Source organism: Aquila chrysaetos, chromosome 11, assembly GCF_900496995.4.
Source record: "Aquila chrysaetos chrysaetos chromosome 11, bAquChr1.4, whole genome shotgun sequence".
NCBI classification, from domain to species: Eukaryota; Metazoa; Chordata; class Aves; order Accipitriformes; family Accipitridae; genus Aquila; species Aquila chrysaetos.
Genome location: NC_044014.1, coordinates 22,556,208 through 22,577,005, shown reverse-complemented (window position 1 = coordinate 22,577,005; position 20,798 = coordinate 22,556,208). Strand labels below are relative to the sequence as shown.

General features: G+C 44.5%; 1 protein-coding gene across 9 annotated transcripts in view; it reads right to left on the bottom strand.

The window, feature by feature from the left end:
* Positions 1 to 20,798, bottom strand: part of PAX2 (paired box 2) — an 87,495-nt gene that overhangs the window by 46,568 nt on the left and 20,129 nt on the right. For all 9 annotated transcript variants that reach the window (XM_030029937.2, XM_030029935.2, XM_030029940.2 and 6 more), the window contains 2 exons: positions 5,912 to 5,997; positions 3,702 to 3,821 (listed from right to left, as the gene is read on the bottom strand). In XM_030029937.2, coding sequence (XP_029885797.1) covers positions 3,702 to 3,821; positions 5,912 to 5,997 — 206 coding nt within the window. The remainder of the gene's footprint in view (positions 1 to 3,701; positions 3,822 to 5,911; positions 5,998 to 20,798) is intronic.

Here is a 20,798-nt window from a genome sequence, read left to right as displayed (position 1 = left end):
CAAGACTACAGTATGAGTGATAATAATAATTTTTTTAGTCCCTCTGGGTCACTCCAATTCTCATCCTTTAAGCTATTAATCAGGGGGTTATGGAACAACATAAATATTTGCATATTATTTTTCCCCTTTATCCTTCTGGACTTCTATTGCTGTCCTCAGTCTGACAATGACCCTGCTGAGCTTGGCCTGCCATCACAGCATAGTACAACATTAGGATCGTGAAGAGCCAGGAATTCCTGTTTCCAGCTGCAGCTTGATACTGCAAGACCCTCCAGTGGTCTTGGGAAAGTCATTACATGCTGCAGGGCCACTTCTGCCTCTGGAAGACGGCGGGTGTAAGTGGTGGGGAAGGTCAGAGGAAAGTAACAGCAACGTTGGCAGTGCCTGTAGACTGCAAGAAATGGCACACACTGTGCTACACAAGTGGTGGTGAAATTTTTTAGCCAAATTATTTAAAAAATTGTAGAAGACCAACTCTCCACTTTGTCTAATCTGTCACAGAAGTCAGAGGGTTTACAATCACTGGTCAAAAACTGAAACAAAAGGAATATATAGTCTTAACAGGGGAAATCCTGACCATCCTTCCTAGGCACTCACCTGAGGAAGACACACTGAGTTTTGAGGAAAGACTTGTGATCTGACAGGTCCTTGTTGTGACTAGTAGACACGCAGAGCTACCTCCCTGCTAGGTCTCTCTCAATGCCATAGTCTTCCCAGGCCACCCTTGCAGCTGCAACCAGTGCATTTGGTAGGTTGGGATTTCCCCTCTTCCCTCTAACTCCCTGTGAGGGACACACCTGGCTGTCAGCGTCCATCGCTAAGCCCACCTCATGCATCCGTCTGGCTCCTTCTGTCCAACTCAGGAGTTCTGCTACATCATCTTGACACATAATTATCTCTCCTCTTCTTAATCATCTGTGCTACTGTCTAATGTAGGCACCAGCTGCAGCAAGGAGGACCTGGGGGAGGGGGTGTGCTCAGATAGAGGCTCCTCTGTCTTTCTCCCACCCTGTTCCCCCCAGCCATCAGAGAGGTTGCTAACAAGGTTTTCAGAACCAGGGATTCAGGAGCAGCTTGGTACTTCCCCCCTTTCTGCTGAACTGCATTCCTCACAGAGGAATCCTTGCAGCAGAGCTGGTCCAACAGAGCGGAAAGAAAGAGAGAGCAGTGCTGCTTCTTCTGCCTCCTTTAGGGATGAGCCACCCCCAAAATGCTTGGAAAGCAGATGTGCATTGGGAGCTCATAAGAGCTTTTCAACACGAGAATAAACCCTGCAATTAAGAATCTGCAACAAAACAGTGCTCAGAAGCTCTGGGAAATACTGAGAAGGTGTATGTATCCAGCATGAGCATGAAAGAAATACCTGCGCTGGATTTCTTGCCAGGCTTTCCTAATCCCCATCTCAGCAAGGAACAATCAGAGCCCTCAGAGATACAGGGGAGATTGCCCAGGAGTGAGTGCGGGTCATTAGCTGTGCAAAACCTCCCCTTGGACCCTTCTAGCCTTAGGACCCAACCCTGCAAAGTGATGATGTCTTTCAGCATTTCTTAAGGCCAGTGTGAGCCCAGATAACTCAACTCTCGGCTAGGGGTGTTCAGCAGCTGGGAGGGGGTCCCATGTGAGGTTTCTCTGGGACAGGAGCGTGACACCTCCCTGCAGCAGATATCTGGGATGGCAGGATGAAGGCTGTTCTCTAAGGCAGTTGCAGCTGTGTCATGTAACTGCCACCTAAAACTCCGAGAGCTAGACAAGCAATGTCTCCAGGATTGTCTGGTACCTTTTTGATTCCTAGTGGGATATGTGGACTCTCAGCCAACAGCAGGGAGTTGCATAGTGTTGCTTGCCCTTCATAAATCAAATCTGAGATGAATTAAGGACAGAGAGAGTTGTTCTTACTGTCAATATATCATTGTGAAGTGTCAGTCTTAGATGGCTGCTTGGTTGTTTCTGTGTTTAATTGTACTGCTCAAAAAAAGCTCAGGTTCTGAGGCTGGAATTGACTGTGTGGCTGCATCTAAAGTGGGATGACCTTTCCAGGTATTTGGAAAGAATAGCCACTAAAGCCAGACTGAACTGTTTCATTTCAAAATGAGATATGGAGGCACCATGTTGAGAGCTGGTGATCACCACGCTGGACTGTATGAGAACAGGGGTTCACAAAAACCCCAAATTAACTGCCAAGAGATTTACACAACCATTAGAGAAACTTGTAACTCAGTTTGAAATGTCACTATTTCCTGTGTATGTAATGATGGGAAATGCTGGAGGGGTTTGCAATGTTTGCAGTCTCTTATTCCTGATATTTTTTGACTTTGAGACATTGACTCAGCCCTTCCATTGCTACACTTTTCTCTTAGCTGGGCCCTACTGCCATCTAGCTGGGAAATGGATCTTCCTCTGGGGCCTGATCCAATTTCCAATGACATCAGCAAAAATGTTCCCATTTGCTTTAATAGGAGCTGGACTGGGTCCTTGCCTCTAGTTCTACTTTGTATTAGGGAGAAAGGCATCACGATGACAGCCTTTTTTTCTTGGGATTATTGTGTTTATTTGGATCAAAAACTTACAGATGTGAACCTCACCAGAACCAATGCTGTGAAAATTACTAGCAAAACCCCAAAAGGCAGCATTTCTCTCAGGAGAGCTTTCTCTTCTCTCCACATATCACAGAGAACCCTCATGTTCTCTTGCACCGCACAGCCTTGGGCTTACAGCACACGCAGCACACTGAGCCACCTGTACTGCTAAGAGGTCCCCCCATGCAACAGGCACCAGTGGAAAACAACATACTGAAGGCAGGGCTGAACCGAACAAACTGGTCAGGCACTAGTCTTAGAAAAGTTCACTTCCTGGCACTCAATTTTTGAACGTATCAAATTAAAAGAGCAAGATTTAAGAAAAAATGTTTACAAAGCCACCATAAGAGCACCAAGACCTTACCCACCCCTCCTGACTCAGTCTATCTAGACCTGAGCTCCAGCTTTTGGCTCATTTCAGGATTCACTTTGCCCTGAGTCCTTCCCAGCAGGTAGGAAGGAAACGGAGATAGCTTAATCCTAATTCCTTAGAGCCCTAGCAAAAGGCTTAAATAACAACCTGTCATGGTTTAAGCCCAGCCCAACCCAGGACACAACCTTAGGGCCACAGTATTCAGAAGACCTCCTATTCTGCTTTCAGACTGTTGCAAGCATGGCAGTTCTGCTGCGGTAGATGCTACCCATTGAAAACTGGGCCCTTACGATCGCCAGCTAATGTAGCTCATGGCATGTCACAGGGCAGGAACTTGTTTGCAAGGGGAATGAAAGATAACTCCCACATTGCTGGTGCTTCTCCGAGATGGCATTTTGTTTGAAAACAAGCGAGTCGGGGAAACCATGTTTACCCACAGTTCAAAGTCCGGGCACCTGCTGGCACCTGGGGAGTTCAGTTCCAGCCGTTTCCAGCAGTGAATGAACTTGGGATCAGCTCCAGCAATGGAGACGGCTCTCTGCCTGCCGAGCAGATGTCTGGAGACGCAGCCTGTCATGAAAGGGCCTCGGAAGAAGAGCATTCCAAGCCAGCAGGGCAGTGGTGGGGAACTGGTCTCTGTTGCTAAAACTGATCTAGCCCCTGGAGCAGCTGCAAACCTTGGCCTGAAATTGGAGCCTGTACATGGGGACAAAGAATATAAAAGGGAGGATGAGCTTCTCCCCTCCCCCTACCTTCATCACGTTTCCTCTTCTCGCCATTCGACCGAGGAATCCCCAGGATCCCGTTAATGGAGTAAGAGCCCACTGGATCATTGGAGGCACTGGAGACGGGAGGGGATGCTGTGCTGGGCACTGGACAAAAGGAAAAGGGAAAAAGGGCCATGAGGAGAGCAGCACAGCACTCAGGGATCCCCCAGCTGAAAGCTACGCATGCCACCAGTCTCATATGAAAGCCTGGGCACTAAGCAGACTCCCAGTCCCTCATACTGAAGGACTCATACTTGCTCTACTGCTAAAGTTGCTGCATCCCAGCTTTGCCAGTCCGCTCCTATATTGTAGCTCCACAGCCTTTCAGTACAGGGCCATTAATAACAAGCAAGTGTATTCCATCAAGAAGCTAAACCTTGTTGTTACATCCCACTTCAGAGCAGGCTTCCCAGTGCATGCTATGGTAACTGAGTGCAATGCTGCATAGGCCACATCCTCTAGTGACTTCCTGGTCCATCCGTATTTTGCCAGATCTTTTCTTCTCAGCATTTTGCAACCAGGAGTGCATGTTCTGTCTTAGCCAGACCAGCCTCTTATGTGTCCACCCAAAACACTCATCGAAAAATTACCTTCTTAGCATAGGTTAGAAGCACTTCAGCGTTGGGCCAATAAATTCAGTTCCCTGCTAGAACAAATGGTGAGTTGGCAATACATACGCCAACCCAGATTAATAAAAATCTAGTGTCTTCCTTTTGCACTGACCAATGTCAACAGGCAGAGACTCCTCTTGCCACTGAGGGCTGTCCAAGAGTGCTCATGAGTTTCCAATATATCAGAAATGACAAGTCATCCAGATTAGATATGATCACTTCATGACAATCAGGGCTTTAGAGTATAGAACAAATAGAGCTGTGCATCCAGTAGGCATGCCCATTATGTCCTAGCTTGTCCCAGTAACAGGGAGAATATCCCAATTCTCTTATAGGCCACTACCCACCATTCAGCTCATAAAGCACTGACCCGAAGAAATCAATACCTCCAATACGAGCCTTCCAGGATGGAGCAGAACCAGTCAACACTACCTGATGTAGACCCACACTTCCCAGTACATCCCAGAGCAATGAGAGACTCCAGTAGCAGCACTCACAATCATTATCCCAGCTCAGCCAATGCATTCCCTAGACATTGCACTACTTTTCCAAGAAGTAATAGTATCTGCCAACTGCATCTGTTGCGGTCAGTGATTCCCAGTCCAGTGAGCAAGTCCAGATTAAAAGGGCATCCAGAAATGCTCTTCCATACTGTCCTATTAATTCTACTGTGCTCCTGAACACAGTTCGTGTACAGGATTCTATCTGCCAGCTCTGTCCCATGTAGACCAACACTTTCCAGTAAATCCTTGTATAGCAGCTGATTCTCAGTAACCAACAGTATCTAAGACAGTGTCTTAGGCCATGAATAAGCCACTGTATTTCACAGTATCCCAGAATACTGCATGTTTTTTCCTGCTCTGAATTGTTACTGGATAAAGCTATGCTAGCAACAGCAGACGTATGCACCATCCAGCCCACAGAGTGAAAAGTACCTCACCACACATCTAGCACAGTACCTTTAAACACAACAGACTAGGAGACATTTGGTCACTTTATTATAGCCTCCATCTTCTTCTCACCTCGATAAACCCATCTCCCCCAGCAGGAAATACATTTTCTCAGTGAAATACACCCATGGGATACCTGACTGCAGAGCCAGAACAATGAAGAACTCAGTTGTGAGGCATCAGGAATATCTTACCCATGTCTGTGTATTACTAGCTCTAAGAAATGGACCAGTTCCAGCAAAGGGAGAGAAGAGAAATTGGGAGAGAGAGAGGAAAAGAGAGTCAGAGTAAGAAGGAGTCAAAAGGTGAAGACAGGTGCTTAGACAGGATAGAAGTAAATACTTCTCTCTAGGGAGGTGAAGGAGAGTGTGTGAATGTGAAATGGATGTTAAGGCAGAATCACTTTGGGCAAACCCCTACCTTGGGCTGGTTTCTCTGCCATGATTCCCTTCTCTGCAATGCAACAAGGGAAACGAAGTACAGAAACCTCTGATTTCCATTGAGGCTTCTTTCCCCCCACACCCTCCTCCCTTTTGCTCTGCTTAGCATCTGCTTGTCAGACTTTGTTCCCTCAGCTAAGCTCCATCCTCATTTCCACTTGTCCTGTAACCACCCCTCATGCCAGTCTTCTTACCGATAGTATGTCCTGGTGCAGTCACACCTGTCCCGCTCCCGTCTGGTGTTGGGTGAAAAGGTTGCTGAACTTTGGTTCTGATGATCCTGTAAAAGAGCAAAACATGTTCAGAACTCAACTGCAACTTCTCTGTGCCTTTGCATAGCCACGATCCCTGCTATCAGAACCTGAAGGCCTTATCTGAGCTCTGGGTGCAGCAGAGTGGCTTCATTTGCCTTCTTGTGGTCCTGATTCTACTGCTTTAACGGTCTAGTTCCCAGAGAATTGTCCTTGCTCTGCTCTGTCATCTTTTCCCCAAACTTGGGTATTCACTGCATAACTGTGGTGCTCAGTGAATGAGCTAGGATCTCCTGTGTGTTAGCAACTTCATTATCATTTATGATCTGATCTGCCAGCACGATCACAAGGCAGTCTTTGCAGCTAATAGAGCCACTGCTGGATTTACAAATGGTGTAGATTTAATTTTGTTGTGTACCTAAAAAATACCTTTCTGGCATAGAACTGAATGCTTTGAACTGATGGAAGGCTTGCCCAAAGCCCTTGTCCTTCATAAATGAGAAGGTGGGAGCAGAAGGCACCTGTAGGAAAGTGGTGATGGGATATAGATCACCAGGAAAAAGAAACTCCAGCAAAGATGGCAAAAACTGGTGTTTATCAGGTGGTGAATGAACATAGCATGGGAACTCAAAAAGATGTCTCAGTGAATGCCACAAAGCTCATAATGCTGCTCAGAGTGAAAATAAACTGAACTGTAATTGTCACTGCTCCGTTTCTTGTTACATGAAATCTTTCACCTCTAGGTCACTGGTTTAAATCCAGCTGAGGTCAGTGGTGAAAGAAAATCACTAGCACCTCGTACTTGACTGGCAAGGTCCCTGCCTACTGGCAGATGCTGGGTATCTGTGACTCAGAACGACTGTCTCACCAAGGAATTCCTTTCTGAGATTAAAATGAGCCTGTCCAATTAGGGTGAAGACTGCAGATGACCTTCAGCCTAAGTTTCTGGAACTCTCAGCCCTGCATATCAGCTTTAACTTCTCCCCAAAAATCTCTCCAGAAAGTGAAAGCAAATAACACATTCTCCCTGCCCACCTGAGAGCTTCCCTTAAAGATTCGTTCTAAAGAATAACTTGGCAAAACTTCAAAGAGCAAATGTGTGGCTAGTGGGCAGTATGGCATGGATGGAGATAGGCAGAGATGATGAGAGGGCATTTTTGAAAAAGCACAATTCCTGAGACTGAAACCTTCTTGGGAAAAGAAAGGTATTTCAGAGCATATCACCTCAGCAGGTTAGGAATCTCCAGTACACACATGATGAAGCTGGGCAGTAGCTGGAGTGGCAGAAGCTGCCTGGGACGTAGCTGGAGACAGGGAATGTCAAGGTTCTAGCTGGGGATGGACATCCAGATCCTCACCCCATATAGGTCAGTGGTACCAGGGGCCCTAATCTAGAGCTGCTGAGGACCTATGCAGAAGGTGTATGAGGGCCTCAGGGCCATACTCTGAGGTCATGATGATTTGCACTAGCTGAGGAGCTGATCTGAGAAGCCTGTGCTAGGGCAAATAATAGAACTTTTTTCTTCTTTTCTGTTTTTTCTTTTCTTTTCTCTTCTCTCACATTCCCCCTAAAACCCCCTGAAGTGCCACTCTGGTTGTGTGAGTTTATTGATTTCCCCCAGCCCAGAGAAACAGAAAGAGGGGATGGGGTGCAGGGAGAGGGATGGAAATAGAAAGCTATAAATTATTTGTGACAGGAAAGCAATAGTGCCAGAGTGCTGAGCACAAGTCCCGTGTCACTATTAGATTCCTTTTAGCCTGATGACACTGTAAAAGAGGTTAAGTGTCTGATGGAATCGTACACCTTGGGGGCAGGGGCAGTCCAGGAGCAGAACAAGCCACAGAGAGCGGGTATATCAATTCTCCAGGCCAATAATATTCCCCTCATTGATCGCAACACAAAGTTCAAAAATCTCATTATAGCCAGGCAGACCTGGAACTTTTTAAAAATCAATAGAGTGATATAATGTATGTATACTTTGTATAAATGTATCTATCCATCCATCCATCCATCCGTCTATCCAAAATCTGCCTGAGGGTGTCTAAGTTAACCTACACATTATACTGTGTTATGTTCTATTGCAGTGTAGCAGTGAATGGATTAGAAGATTTCCCCTGCAGCCTCAGATGACATATTATAAAACGTCCTGTTAGCACTGAGGTGATATCAGACGGTTCCATTCATACTGAGATGACATCAGATTCACCATTGGTACTGGGAGGTGGCATCAGACAGCTGAGCTTCTACTGAGGAGAACCATAAGATGAGCCTAATTATACTGAGATGGCCAATCAGGCTGTGCTGAACGATGCTGCATGAAAATTGCAAAGTTTCAAAAAGCCATTTAGAATAAAAACAGCCTGTGAAATGATGGTGATATAAAATGCCTGTCCATAATGCTTCAAAAACCCAGGCAGGGGATGAAGAGGAAGGGTCAATCTCCTTCCCCGTTCAGTTCAGTTCATGGTCTCTTGGCTGAGAATGCCAGTTAGTGCCAGTTGTGACTGTGTTTACTGAGATGTGTCCATTAGGAACTGGAATGAGACTCACCAGCTCATTTCACCAAGTAGCCGTCAGCTGGTAATGATTTTCGGTCACTACCAACCAGGGCCAGATTTCAGCTAGTGACCCAGGGGTGAAAGGCTCTGTTCAAAAACATTCCCCTCCTAAGACTGAAACTGGTTTTATGTCAAGAGAAAGTATCTGGAAACAGTGAGCAAAGGGGAGCAGTTCTGGTTGTGCAACCTCCAGTGGCTTGGGTCAAATAATTTTTGGCATCAAATGCACAGCGAATCTAATGAGGTCTTCGGTAGAAGGTATTTCCTATGGCTAAAAGAAGAGGCAGGTCATGAAAAGGCTCTCCCCAGCAGTGCTCCTTTTCCCTACAGTCACAACCAAACTCTGGAGTTTTAAGGAAAGAGGAGAAATTTCAGGACCCTGACGCTCAGTACAGAATACGGCAGTGCATCCCCCTGGGTCTATTCCTTTAGGGACAGTGATAAACAGCAGGATACCTAGGCATCACAGCTGCTGCTTTAAGAGGCTTCAAGTGAGTCTGTCCTACACGAGACCACCTAATGAAACAGCAGATGAAAGATGAACAGAGCTGACCTGGTCCTGTAGCAACAGATGCAACATAATAATGCTGTCTTTAAACTTTGGGATTGCTGAAAGCTTCTTCCCCTTACCAGAGACTGAAATACACACTAAGCCAGCTGTGCTGCCTCAAACCTAGGATTTCTGGATTACTGCTGTGTAAGAGGGAGCAAAACCTTGATCACCTCTTGCTGCCTTTGATGGCTTGTTCTTGCCTCTAGACACTGGAGAAAGACAAGCCTTTTTGCAGGACACTTCCTCAGCCCTTTCCAAAAGCAGAAAGGACACAAATCCTGGCACGCCAGTCAGCAGTGCTGATTTCTTGAAGTAAACGTGGATATTTTCAAATGTCTTTCTTTTCTCCAAAAGAAATTGTCACTTTGGACTAAATTCATCCCTGCTTTAGTTCCATCACAGTCAGTGACTCAAATAACAGCATTTGTGTTTAATTAGGGGCATAAACTGCTACTTACTGTAAATTCCCATTTTTCATTTTCCAGTGGGAGGTTTTTGCACAAGTTGTCTACTTTGAGTTTCGGAGAATGTACACAGATTTAATACATAACCTTCTGAAGTTTCAGCAACAGGACATTTATAGATCTTTGATTGCAGTAAAGCAACTGAACTTCATTTCACAATCTGAATTTAATATGCAATATTATCTTAAGTAATGGCATATAATGTCATTACAGTACATAGTATCATACTGTGAATTATACATCCATTCCTGGAATTCATGAGTTACCGTAGTTGCCTTGTAGTAACTCTTTCTAGAGTTAATACTGCATACAGCTCCAGCTGAAACCAACTGCCTGTTTCCAAATGCCTTTGACTTTCTTAAACGTTCAGCATTAGATCATGAATTTCCAATGTTTGACTTCTATTTCGTTATGTTCAGCAGTTTTAATGCAATTCCTTTTGATGATTCTGAATACAGATGGACACACCAAAAATCATCTCTCCTAGTATGACAATGGTAACAAGCTCTAATCAAATTTGTCAAGAATGTAGAAAGAAATATTAGAAGTTAAAATTAGCTGAGCCATAGTCCTTTCTGAGAAGCAGAACTTCCTTTCACTCCTTGTAAATAAGTAAGTAAAAAATCACTTCTAAACCTGTCCAGAAATTATTTGCTAAAAGAATGACAGATCATAAGAAATGTCCCTTGCTTCTCTGACATTTCTATCCAAACTCTCTTATAGACTGACATAGTCTGTGGTTTCTCCTCTCTAAGTGTTGCTGGCAGAGTCTTTAGACAGTGTCTCAAACAAAAAATCATATTAGCGCTGATCAGAGGGAGATGAGGTAGGTCTGAATCATCTGGAGTCCAAATCTAGCAATTCTTTTAATCCTGGAAGAACAGCGTGAAGTTGGCACTAAGGGAAAGATTGGTGTGTCCTGCTGCCCCAAGGAGACCCTGACAGATTTCAGAAAGCACTGGTATCCTCACTTTGAGCATACTCCTTTGTCACGGATTATTTTTCAGAGTGGAAGGATACACTCAGCAGAGCACCGAACTCCCTGTAATTGTTTTGGAGTATTCATATTTTAAATGCTCCATATTAGAAGCACATTACAAGACCCCAGGGTGTGCATTACTGGGCAATTAAAGCGGTTCTTGGAAGGCTAACATTGCGAAGCTTCAGCCTTTTCTCTGCAGTGTGTCCAAGGGAGGCTGTGATGGCCAAGGAACACACACCCTGCTGTGCCGCACTGCTTAATTAGCGCAGGGCTGTACTGCTGAGCCACGGGCTGTGCCGGCGGTAGAGACAAGGCAGCCTGCAGGGGACTTGGTGCAGGGCTAAGTGAGACAGTGATGCCTTCTCTGCATCAGATTGCTTCCTACAAAAGGGCTCCTGACCATCCCAGTGATGCTGGCCCCAAAGCGTGCCTGAGGAAAAGAGGGAGAACATGGGGTGGGAAGAGGCAGCTTTGGGCTCCTTGGTGACAGCCCCCATGGAGCCAACAATATCCCACCCACAGATTGGTGCTGCGCAGGCATAAAGAGCTCTGAACATGGCTTTGGTTCAAATAGGAGAGTGTCTTATGTTTCCGTGCATGGGTCGAGACAGAGCGGAATTCACGGTCGAGCAAAAGAAAGGGGGGAAAAAAAGTCTTGTTTGCACAAAGTTCAAAATGGAAAGCAAGCTTCATAGCGTGGTGAGGAAAAACAACCAAGGGATTTGAGGGGTGAAGGAAGGGAAATAGGAAGTCTGATAGTTAGAGCCTAATCTGACTGGGGGAAAGGGCTTCAGTTCCTTGCTCTGTCATGGACCTCTCACCAAGACTTTGGACAAACGGCATTTCTCTCTGTGCTCTGTTTCCTGCCTGAAGTGTGAAGATAGGAGCATTGCCGTGCCACCTGGGGCACAGTGAGGACAGCTGGAAGGAGGAGTGAAGGGCTCAGACTCTCTAATAACAGGGGCCAAGTAAGTGCTTCAGCGAGCTGTAGCACAGTATTGGCTTCGTTCCCCTGCTTGAAGCAGAAGTGACATGTACCCTGCTGACAGTGGCTGTACGTGAAGGGTAGGGAGGTACACAAAGGCAACAGGAGCTGTATTTCAGCTGCACTGGCTTTGGTGGTCGTGTTTGAATTTGCAGCAGCAGGTGTAGTTGGGAAGATCAGAGCTGCGGTTGCCCCCCAAAAGCCACAACATAATTTCCATTAGGATAGGAGGGCAGTAGCTTCTCCTACTGCTCTCAAAATCTACTGCAACACTTGCAACCCTCAGAACAACAGCTGACATTGGCAGGAGCAGTGGACTCAGCTTCCTTGCTAGCTGGCCTGAGGCTCTGGCGCTCCCTGCCAAGACAGCAGAATGCCTTCAAACCCTGCCATATTCAGGGGCCACGAGCGATATTCACACATTCAAACTCTCTCCTGTCATGAAAATTGCATTTCTTTCTCCCCACCTTTTGGAAAGGGAGTGAAGAAGGGTGAGCGTGTACTACATTAGTATATAAGCACAAGTATGACAGATTAATTAGATTGATTAGATAGATTGATAGTCCTAAAAGGTGCCTAAAGAGGGATTATCTATTTTCCTGAAGCTTCCAAATAGATGAGAGGTCAAAATGGAGATGCCTTACATATGTCAAAACACAACCCCAGCCCTTCCTGAGAAGATTTGACTCCTCATCTGCTGTTAATCTGTGTAGGTCCATCAACTTCACTGGAGCTACACTGACATCATGCCTGAAGACATGGGGAAAAAAGTGCCACTTTGTTCCAGGTCAGCCTGCTCACTTCAAACGCAAGAGAAAGCCCAATCCTGCCCTTTTCTTTCACTGCGTTTCTTGGCTGCACTCTGAGGAGAGGCAGAATTCACAGCAGCAGTTTTACTATCTGAAGGGCTTAGAGAGGAGCTAGGATTTTTTTGTTGTTTTAAATCAGTGACCCATGATGACACCATATGGTTTTATTTCATTTAATTTGAGCAGAGCATTAACATTCAGCTTCTAGCAGATCTCTGCCCATTCCAGTTCTGCTGTGCTACACGGTACAAGTCCGGACATAAGGAAGAGAGGTGGAGGGAAAAAAAGGTGAAGATGCCTGCCTTCTGCGAGGGGGTAGATCTGCCAGGCAGGGGGTTGGCCTGCCAACTCATTCTGCTGAGCAGTAACACACATCTTCATGCCACTGGTACTGATGGGGTTGACAGCATTGATGGGGTTTATTCTGTAACCTCCCAGAATAAATTGCTGCATTAGGCTTTAAGAAACATTTCCCCATTCATCCAAGTGGATTTGTTTTAGGGTGCAAAACCCACCTGGGAAACAGAAGGTGTGCTTGAATAGTTGCTGTGTTGTGCAAAGCTGTGGCTACAGAGCCATCAGGACCTGGGCTGGCTGGCTTAAAGCTGGCTAAAGTATATCTACATGAGCTGCAGTCAAGCAGTGACTGCAGCATAGAAATGTCCTCAGGCAGGTGTTTCTACTTTTATTACACTCAGTTCACATTTGGAAGGCTTTCTTCGCAGTCAGGAAAGCCAGCAATTCATTAAAATCCAAACATCTAGAAGATGTCATAGAGTTTACAAAATATTGGAAGCAAACTTGATCCTGGGTGTAGATGTTTGACATCCTGGGTTTAAGGTGAATTAAGGAAATCTTAAAGGACAAAAAGAGTTCTGCTGGTCTTGGATGTAGAAACACAGGCCTGGGAGGAACCACCTGGGTCATCAAGTCCAAATTCTAATATCATAGGCAACCACGGAGCAGATGTTCAACTCGCAGCACCCATGAAAGTATCCATCCCAGCAGCTACAGACCTACCATTCCCCCTCAACACTCATGATCTTCGCAACAGAAGACCAAAAGCTTCAAAAATGACAAGCCACAGGAAAGAGAGCTGGAGAGAATCATTGCCGGTGGCTAGGTCCCCTTCATGAGCAAGAGATTTCTGCCTTGAAAATGCCCAGAAATTTTTGAGCTCTTAGGAATTAATCATGTTCTAAGACTACACCTACACTACAATGACTGCAGTTCAAAGTGACATCTTCTGTTACCTACAGACTGGCCGGCTTGGGTCCTGCTAGCAGCGTTCCTGCAGCAGCATGGAGCTGGCGTAGGGTACAGCCCCACGAGCTGCCAGCACACCGGTGACTGCCACGCAGCACGGGCTGGAGCTGTCAGAACAGCGGCTGTGCCAGCAGGTGAGTTAAGAAGACCTACAGAAACACATGGGCTTGCCAAGGTTAAATATCTTAATCTGGAGCATGGGAACTTTTAATTGAAAGCTTTGCTTTGAGCCCATTTCCAGTTATTAAAATTCAGGAGTCTGTGCTGAATTCCTTGTGGACATTCATTTTGATTAACAGAAGACATGTGTGTGCTAGGAAAGGAGTCTTGAACTGGGAGGGATCAGATAAATGTAGATAACATTCTCAACTCTCTTGCAAGTTATGCCATACCAGCTATTTTGTGTAAAACCTCAGATCTTGAAGATAAGCAATTATTTCAGCTTTCATTTAATACCAAGGTATTTCTGGCTATCATGGCTGCAAAGATCAGGTGGAAGTGGGACCTGGCTGCCTCCCAAGCGGCCAGAATTGGAGGCAAAGGAAAAAAACCCAAATACATTCTTATTTACAGCCTTGTAAACTTTATGCCAGTCTCTTCGTTTCGCAGGGTATTGGCTCAGGACTTCTTAACTTTGGGGCTTGGCAGCATGGTGTATTAGCTGTGTATTTTCTCTGTATCCTGTGGAGTGCTCCACTGCAGTACGTGCTTGCGTGTGTTGGGTGAGTGAGTGATTCCCTTTACAGGGGTGTCATTGTGTGTCACTCCCTTACATTTGTCAGAACTGGTGAAAATTTCAGACTGGACCCCTTACCAGGAGAAGATGTTCACCCAAAATCAAAACAAAAACAGTGCTGGCAATGTGTCAGTTTAGATCCAATGTTATTTTTACCTTGGGTTTTAAAGAAATTAACAAAATTGTGAGAAGAATTTAAGCCATATCAGAATGGAAAAATTGTTTTTTTCCCTTGAAAATGACCTTTAGGGTGAATGAGAGACTATGCTAAAAAAGTTAAAATTAGAATAATATATTCAGATTTTCTTGAAACAGCAGTTCCAACTACACTGAAATGTAGCTGTAGAATTTTATTAAAATTCTCATTCAAAACCACATTGAAAAGTTGAAAATTTCCACAGAGAACCTGAATCTTTCCCTTCCTGTTCTAGTCCTCACTAGTCTTGGTATCATTTATTCCTTGCTTCATCATGCCACCCAAAGCAGTCAGGCATAGGCGAGCACTTCACGGTGCGGGTGCTACATAGGCTCCGAGCATACAGTTGGTGCCCATCTCTGTAAAAGATAGTCTAGTTTTCATATTTATAGGCCAAAGCCATCTTTTTGTAATGAAAAGACAAATCTGTAGCCAGTCTGCTTGGCTCATGTAAGTCACTATCAGGTCTAATGTTTAGAGAATACAAGCTATATGTTTATTTATATATCTATATTGTGTTTGCGAATGCACTAGCATTTGTCTCTTAGGGTGTTTTAATTTACCACACAATGTGCGTACTTGTTTATTTTTGCCCATAGGTCTGCATTTATAACTGTGGCTATATGGAGTTAGACATTTGGGTCACATATTATATATTCAGACCCCATGAAGAATTAATAAACATTTATTCAACCATTACAGTTTTTAACAGAGTTTAATGGGCAAATAGGCTGTTCAGATCTGTGGCTTGTAACCATCACCAGCTAGCTATATGGATGTTTTTGTACAGCACCAAGCACAGTTATTACAAATAATAAGTCATAACCACCTAGAACTCATCCATAACAAGGCTGTAATATCCATGATGTAACAGCTAACATATCTGAATACTGATACATAATTAATGTGGAACCTTGCTGTATTATAAGGCCCAAACCTGTGTGTACATTTGCATAGTTGTGTAAGTTTGTGAATACGGATCTGCTCTATTTCTAAATCACATATCTGGCATCCATCCGATTAACTGCAGAGCTACGGGTTTCTGTGGGCCTTCAACAACCTATTATTTCTATCCTTTTCTGTTACAATCGCGATGGCTGATAGAGTACGGTGGACTTGTGGGTCCCCTTTTCCTGGCCTCCATATAAATACAATCTCTGTCCATAGGACTTAGCAGTCTAAGGGTTTACCTACATACAGCTGTGCAAAATAACTAATTTGAGTTAACTGAATGTGTGAAATTTAAGCAGTCTAGTTAAACTACAGCTTTAATTTAGTTTAGCTTAATTCACTTTGGAAATGAAGTAACCTAAATTCAATTTAGGACACTCAAATTTTGAATGAGCATCCCAACAATGTCTTAATTCTTTAACCAATGCACTTGCAAAGTTAATTCAGATTAATTTTCTCATTTGCCCCTGTGTAAAAAAGCCTGTTGCCTATTCCCTGTCAGTGAAACCATCTCAGCTGAGACTCCTTCGACAACTCCAAATTGACAAATAACCTCCCAAGAGCAGCAGTTTAAATGATCCTCACACACACACAAGCGTTTCTTCATCCCTATGCAGGCAACTTTTCTCCCTGTGAGCTTTAGTGATCTTTAAGGCTGATTTGTCCAGAGCTTGACACACTGAGCCAAGGCACTAGCTGGGGTAAACATAGAAGAGGTGCAGCAATTGTTTAACACTGTCTGAAGACCTGAGTTATAAATATTTAATTATTCAAATTTTACAGTTTAGGCTTTTGCAGTGGAATACTGTATTGCAAATTACAAGATATTCTTTCTGAAAATCACAATATTCTACACAATCTTAGTGATTTTATCCAGCTCCATTGTTTCAAAACATGGTCCCCTTAATCTGAATTAAGTCCTTGTTCACCTAACAAATTGGAATACCTCCAGCTGTAAATTAGCATGTATTTCATTTTTTGATCTAACTTAGATTGGACAAGATCAGATGCAATTGGGATTCATAGATAGAGGAGTACAGAGGAACCTAGGCGGTGGTATTAAAAAAAACTATACTACCTTTACATTTTTTCTTGAATATATTGTAGTCTAAGAAGACAGGAGGAGGTAGCATAAGGTGGCCCAAAGATTCTATCTTGCCATTTTTAAAGGGCAGTTGCAAGATCAGTCATGAACGAAACAGTCTTAGAGATAACACAGAAGCATATTTTAATGCAAAAATATGAATCTTTTTTAAGCATCATTATGGAAATTTCAAACTTTTCATTACCTTGCTTAATTTTAAAACCATACTGTGTATTTGGTCAAAAGACGTCTTAGGAGGAAAATGTTGTCAAACATTATTTTTATCACAATGCAAAAAAGCCCTTGAAAAATTGCCTTTTGGAAAATCTCAACTCAGAGAAAGCACCTGCCTTAAATCTTTGCTAAAAAGTCAACTAGACAAACAAAAAAACCCAAATAAAACAAAGAAAGCCCACTTAAATATCCCAAGCCATCAAGTACTATTTGATTAGATAGTTAGGCTATATTTTTGTGCACTTGTTTTTTATGGAGTTAGTGCTAATGATTAAATGTTGTTTGACGGCTACTACGGTCTCAGATCTTTGGTACAAAATTAGCATAGTTTCACTGAAACAGTTACCGATATAATATAATAAGGAGACAGTCCTATATATTAATATGCCTGTGCAGAATGCATTTAAGGGTGTGTGGGCATCCGTTTATGTGCAGTTAGCTAAAGATACCACTGTAAGTAAAATCTAGGTTTGTAGCAACACATCAGTTTGCGTGACTTTTTTGGTGGGGATATACAGCTGTACGAGGCTATACTGATGTATCAGTGGGTGCATGTATGTGCTTGTGCATTTGTATGCACAGTCATTTGCATGTACGCCTGTCTCCAGGTATGTTTCTACTTCTGTGTGTAATCTGGCTGCGGTGCTTTCTGAATAGCAATGAGATCAGTAGAAGCATGTATGTATTTGTATCTCTGTGTGCGTCTATCTGCATACGGATGGGCTTGTGTGGCGTCTGTGGATGCATTTCTTCCTGTGTGGTTTGTGTGTCCCTCCTGTGAGACGGATGCCTTCTTGCAGTCTGATCTCGGTCACTGTGTGTGCTTTCATTCCCGTAAAAGGGAGCATCCTTCAGCAGCAAAACCACTAACTGGGCATCAGGAGACCTGGATCCTAATCCAGCTGCCCCGCTGATGGGTTCTGTGACTGAGCAGGCTCCTTTAATTCACTCTGTGCCTCAGTTTCCCCTCCCATCTTTTTTTTACAAAGACAGTGGACATAGATTATCTGCTACTACATGGGCATATGTAATGCCACATGTGATGGGCTCTGTCTAGCTCAGTCAAGACCCTAGGTCATGAGAGGATCTTCTGATGCTATGCCACTGCCTTACGGTAACATTCATCCCTGCACGTGCCTGCCTTCATGTGTTGGTGTTCGGGTGTCCATCTGTGTACTTTGTGGCTGGCTATTTGTAGTTTTGTTGAAGAGTTTATCTCCCCCATGTACATACAGAGCAGGGGGAGGTGGAAAGGAAGGAGTTATTAAATGCCAAGCGGATATGCAATAAATCCCATTGATTTTACAAACTCCAACTTGTCTTCAATCTCTTTCCGTTCTTTATCCTGGGGGCATTGCAACAAAACCCTATTTTAAATACCTTTTCTTTCCCTTCCCCCTTCCCCCTCCTCCCACTCCCCAAAAAAGTGTCAATATTTTATTTGGATTTTTAACTTCGCTCCATAACAGTTGTTTGACCTCCTGACTCATGTGAGTCACATAAATTCTGGGACTTTATTCAGGAGCCATGTTCCTGCTATTGAATAAGCAATTTGGGAGGGTGAATTAATGACTTGTGCTGTTGCTGGAAAGTCCCTGAAGAAATATTAAAATTGCTTGCAGACTGAATCAATACTCACTGAACACCCAGCATGAGGACCTGGGCTTTTTAATGGCTACAAGCAGCAGCACTCGGTAGAGGAAGGGGAATTCCTGTACACACAACGCACGCAGGCACACACAACTGACGGCAGTCTTCCCCTGGCCTTGCTGGCTTTTTCAATAATGGCATATTCTTGTGCACGCAACCTAGTAGGAACTGATGCCTCCTGTGCCAGGGAAAGGACTTAGAGTCCAGTTCCCCTGTCTCCCTCCCAAGAAGATCATGCAGGATTTGCAAAAGCCGGCCGTTCGGGCCTTGTGTTAAGCGCTTGGGTTAGCATGCTCTGGCACAGTCTGCGAGGCACAAGGAAGGTCGATTATTTGTGGCGTTATGAGCATGTTTTATGTGGGCACTTTGATTTTTCCCTCTCTGAAGGGGAAAGACACTAGCACTGTGATAGATTTGGGTGTGCTGCTGTGGTTTGGGAAGAGGCTTGGGCTATTTTGCAGACAATGTCTGTGAGATGGTTCTGTGGCTCTGGGTGCTGAACAGCATTTGCATCTGTCCATAGCGTGGATGTATTCCATTTCTGACAATCAGTAGGTTTTGCTTTCTTAGGTTGGCTTGTGTTACGATAAGTCTTGAATGTCATGCACCCCTCCCTGCCTGCGTTAAGACTGACCACATGATGCTTTTGGTCATTGAGCAAAGGTGTCACTTAACTAGACCAGTCTATTTCGATGGCTGTGGGTGCAATTCTGCATGGTCCTGAGCACCCTGGGGGTCCACCAGCCTCACTAAGACATGAACATGCTCGGTGCGCTCCTCACCGAGGCTGTTACTATTTGTTACTCACCAGGCTGACAATAGCCAGATTTTGCCCACGCCCTAAGTTTTGCTCTAAGACCCCTCTGGCAAAAACAAAAACCCCTCTGGGTTTTGTCGCCAGAGTTTTCCAGTCTCCTTTGAGAATGTGGCCCTGTGTTTTGCCTTTGTGGTCGTGAATGGCTGTTTTGTATTCGCTTGTTGGGCGGCTGTTATTGTGTATTAACACCGGGGTGGGTGCGCTTTGTATGACCGCATGTCTGTCTCATTGATTCCATCAGTATTATTTTGTAATCGTGTGTCTCTGTGATTGAGTTAGTGTGCATTTCAGGGCTCCTGTGTATTGAATAATGATGTCAGGGATTGGGTTGTTTGACTGGGTAATGGCCTCTTTTCAGTGTTGTAAGTGAATGTGTCCTTCTCCTGTTTCCCTGTCTCGGCTGGGGCAGGATCATTTACACTAGGTGATTCCTTAAGATGCTCACATGCACTAAAAGAATATCCCTTTGGCTCCTGAGCTCTCCCTGCCAGCGGGGGCGTGCCGAGGGTACGCCGCTCGCGTGTGTGCGACACACGGGGTGGCACATCTGGCTGGTTCTCAGCCGCATACTTCAAGGTCTGTGGCCACTTATTTGTGAATAACCGTGTGTGCGTGTCGATGTATTTCTAAGGCTATGTGAATATGTTTACATGTGTGCGTGCCTTCTGGTGCACTCAGGGGGTTTGCTAAGACTTTTCAGTTACCTTTTTGGGTAAGTCTCTGTATCCTAGGTTTCTTCACAAATATACGCCAGACTACACTGTGCAGTTTCAAATAGATTTGACTGAGTCTGTGAAGTGATCTACAAATGACTATCTACACCTACAGCAAAATGCATACTTGCCTTTGCAAGGGTCGTCTTGTGTGACTTTCTATATTAATGCATAGAAGGGCATCTGTGTCAGTTAGCAGATGCCTCTGATCTGTGTGTGAGTGGCTGGCAATGTTCCCATGTCTGAACTGACCTGGGTCTCTTAGGTATGTAAGAAAGAATGGGATTCTATGTCAGCAGCATTTAGCAGTAAATGTATGTGTTAAGAAATTTTAAATGTACAATGAATCTCTGGGTTTGTGCAATGGCTTCTGACTTGTGTGGATATTGTGCACTAATGCCCTAAGACAGTGTAGCCACATTTAGTCCCCTGGAAATGAACAAGAGAGTTCAGTTATTTTTCAGCTGATGATTATGTGTCACTGCCTCATGGATTTATTTGCTCTGCGCAGGCAATGTGTCTGGCATTGGGCCTGTTCTGTGCTTCCTCAGCCATCAGGATCTGGCCCAGCAGCAGTCACATCCAGACAAAGTCTATGAAAAGGGCTGTGAAAGATCCAGAAAACTTCCAGAGAGAGCTCTCAACTGTACCGTCTCACCAACATATCCCATCAGGGAAAGACCCGTGACCCCTCTCAGTCAGGTCATCTATATGGCTGGGATTTAGCAAGCCAGTGAGTTTAGCTTGTATTTTTCAGTGAGCTTGCTAACAGGTAAATCCTTACTCCTCCTTGCATTAGCTCAAGCCTTGTTAGTTCCCCTGCCTCCTTGT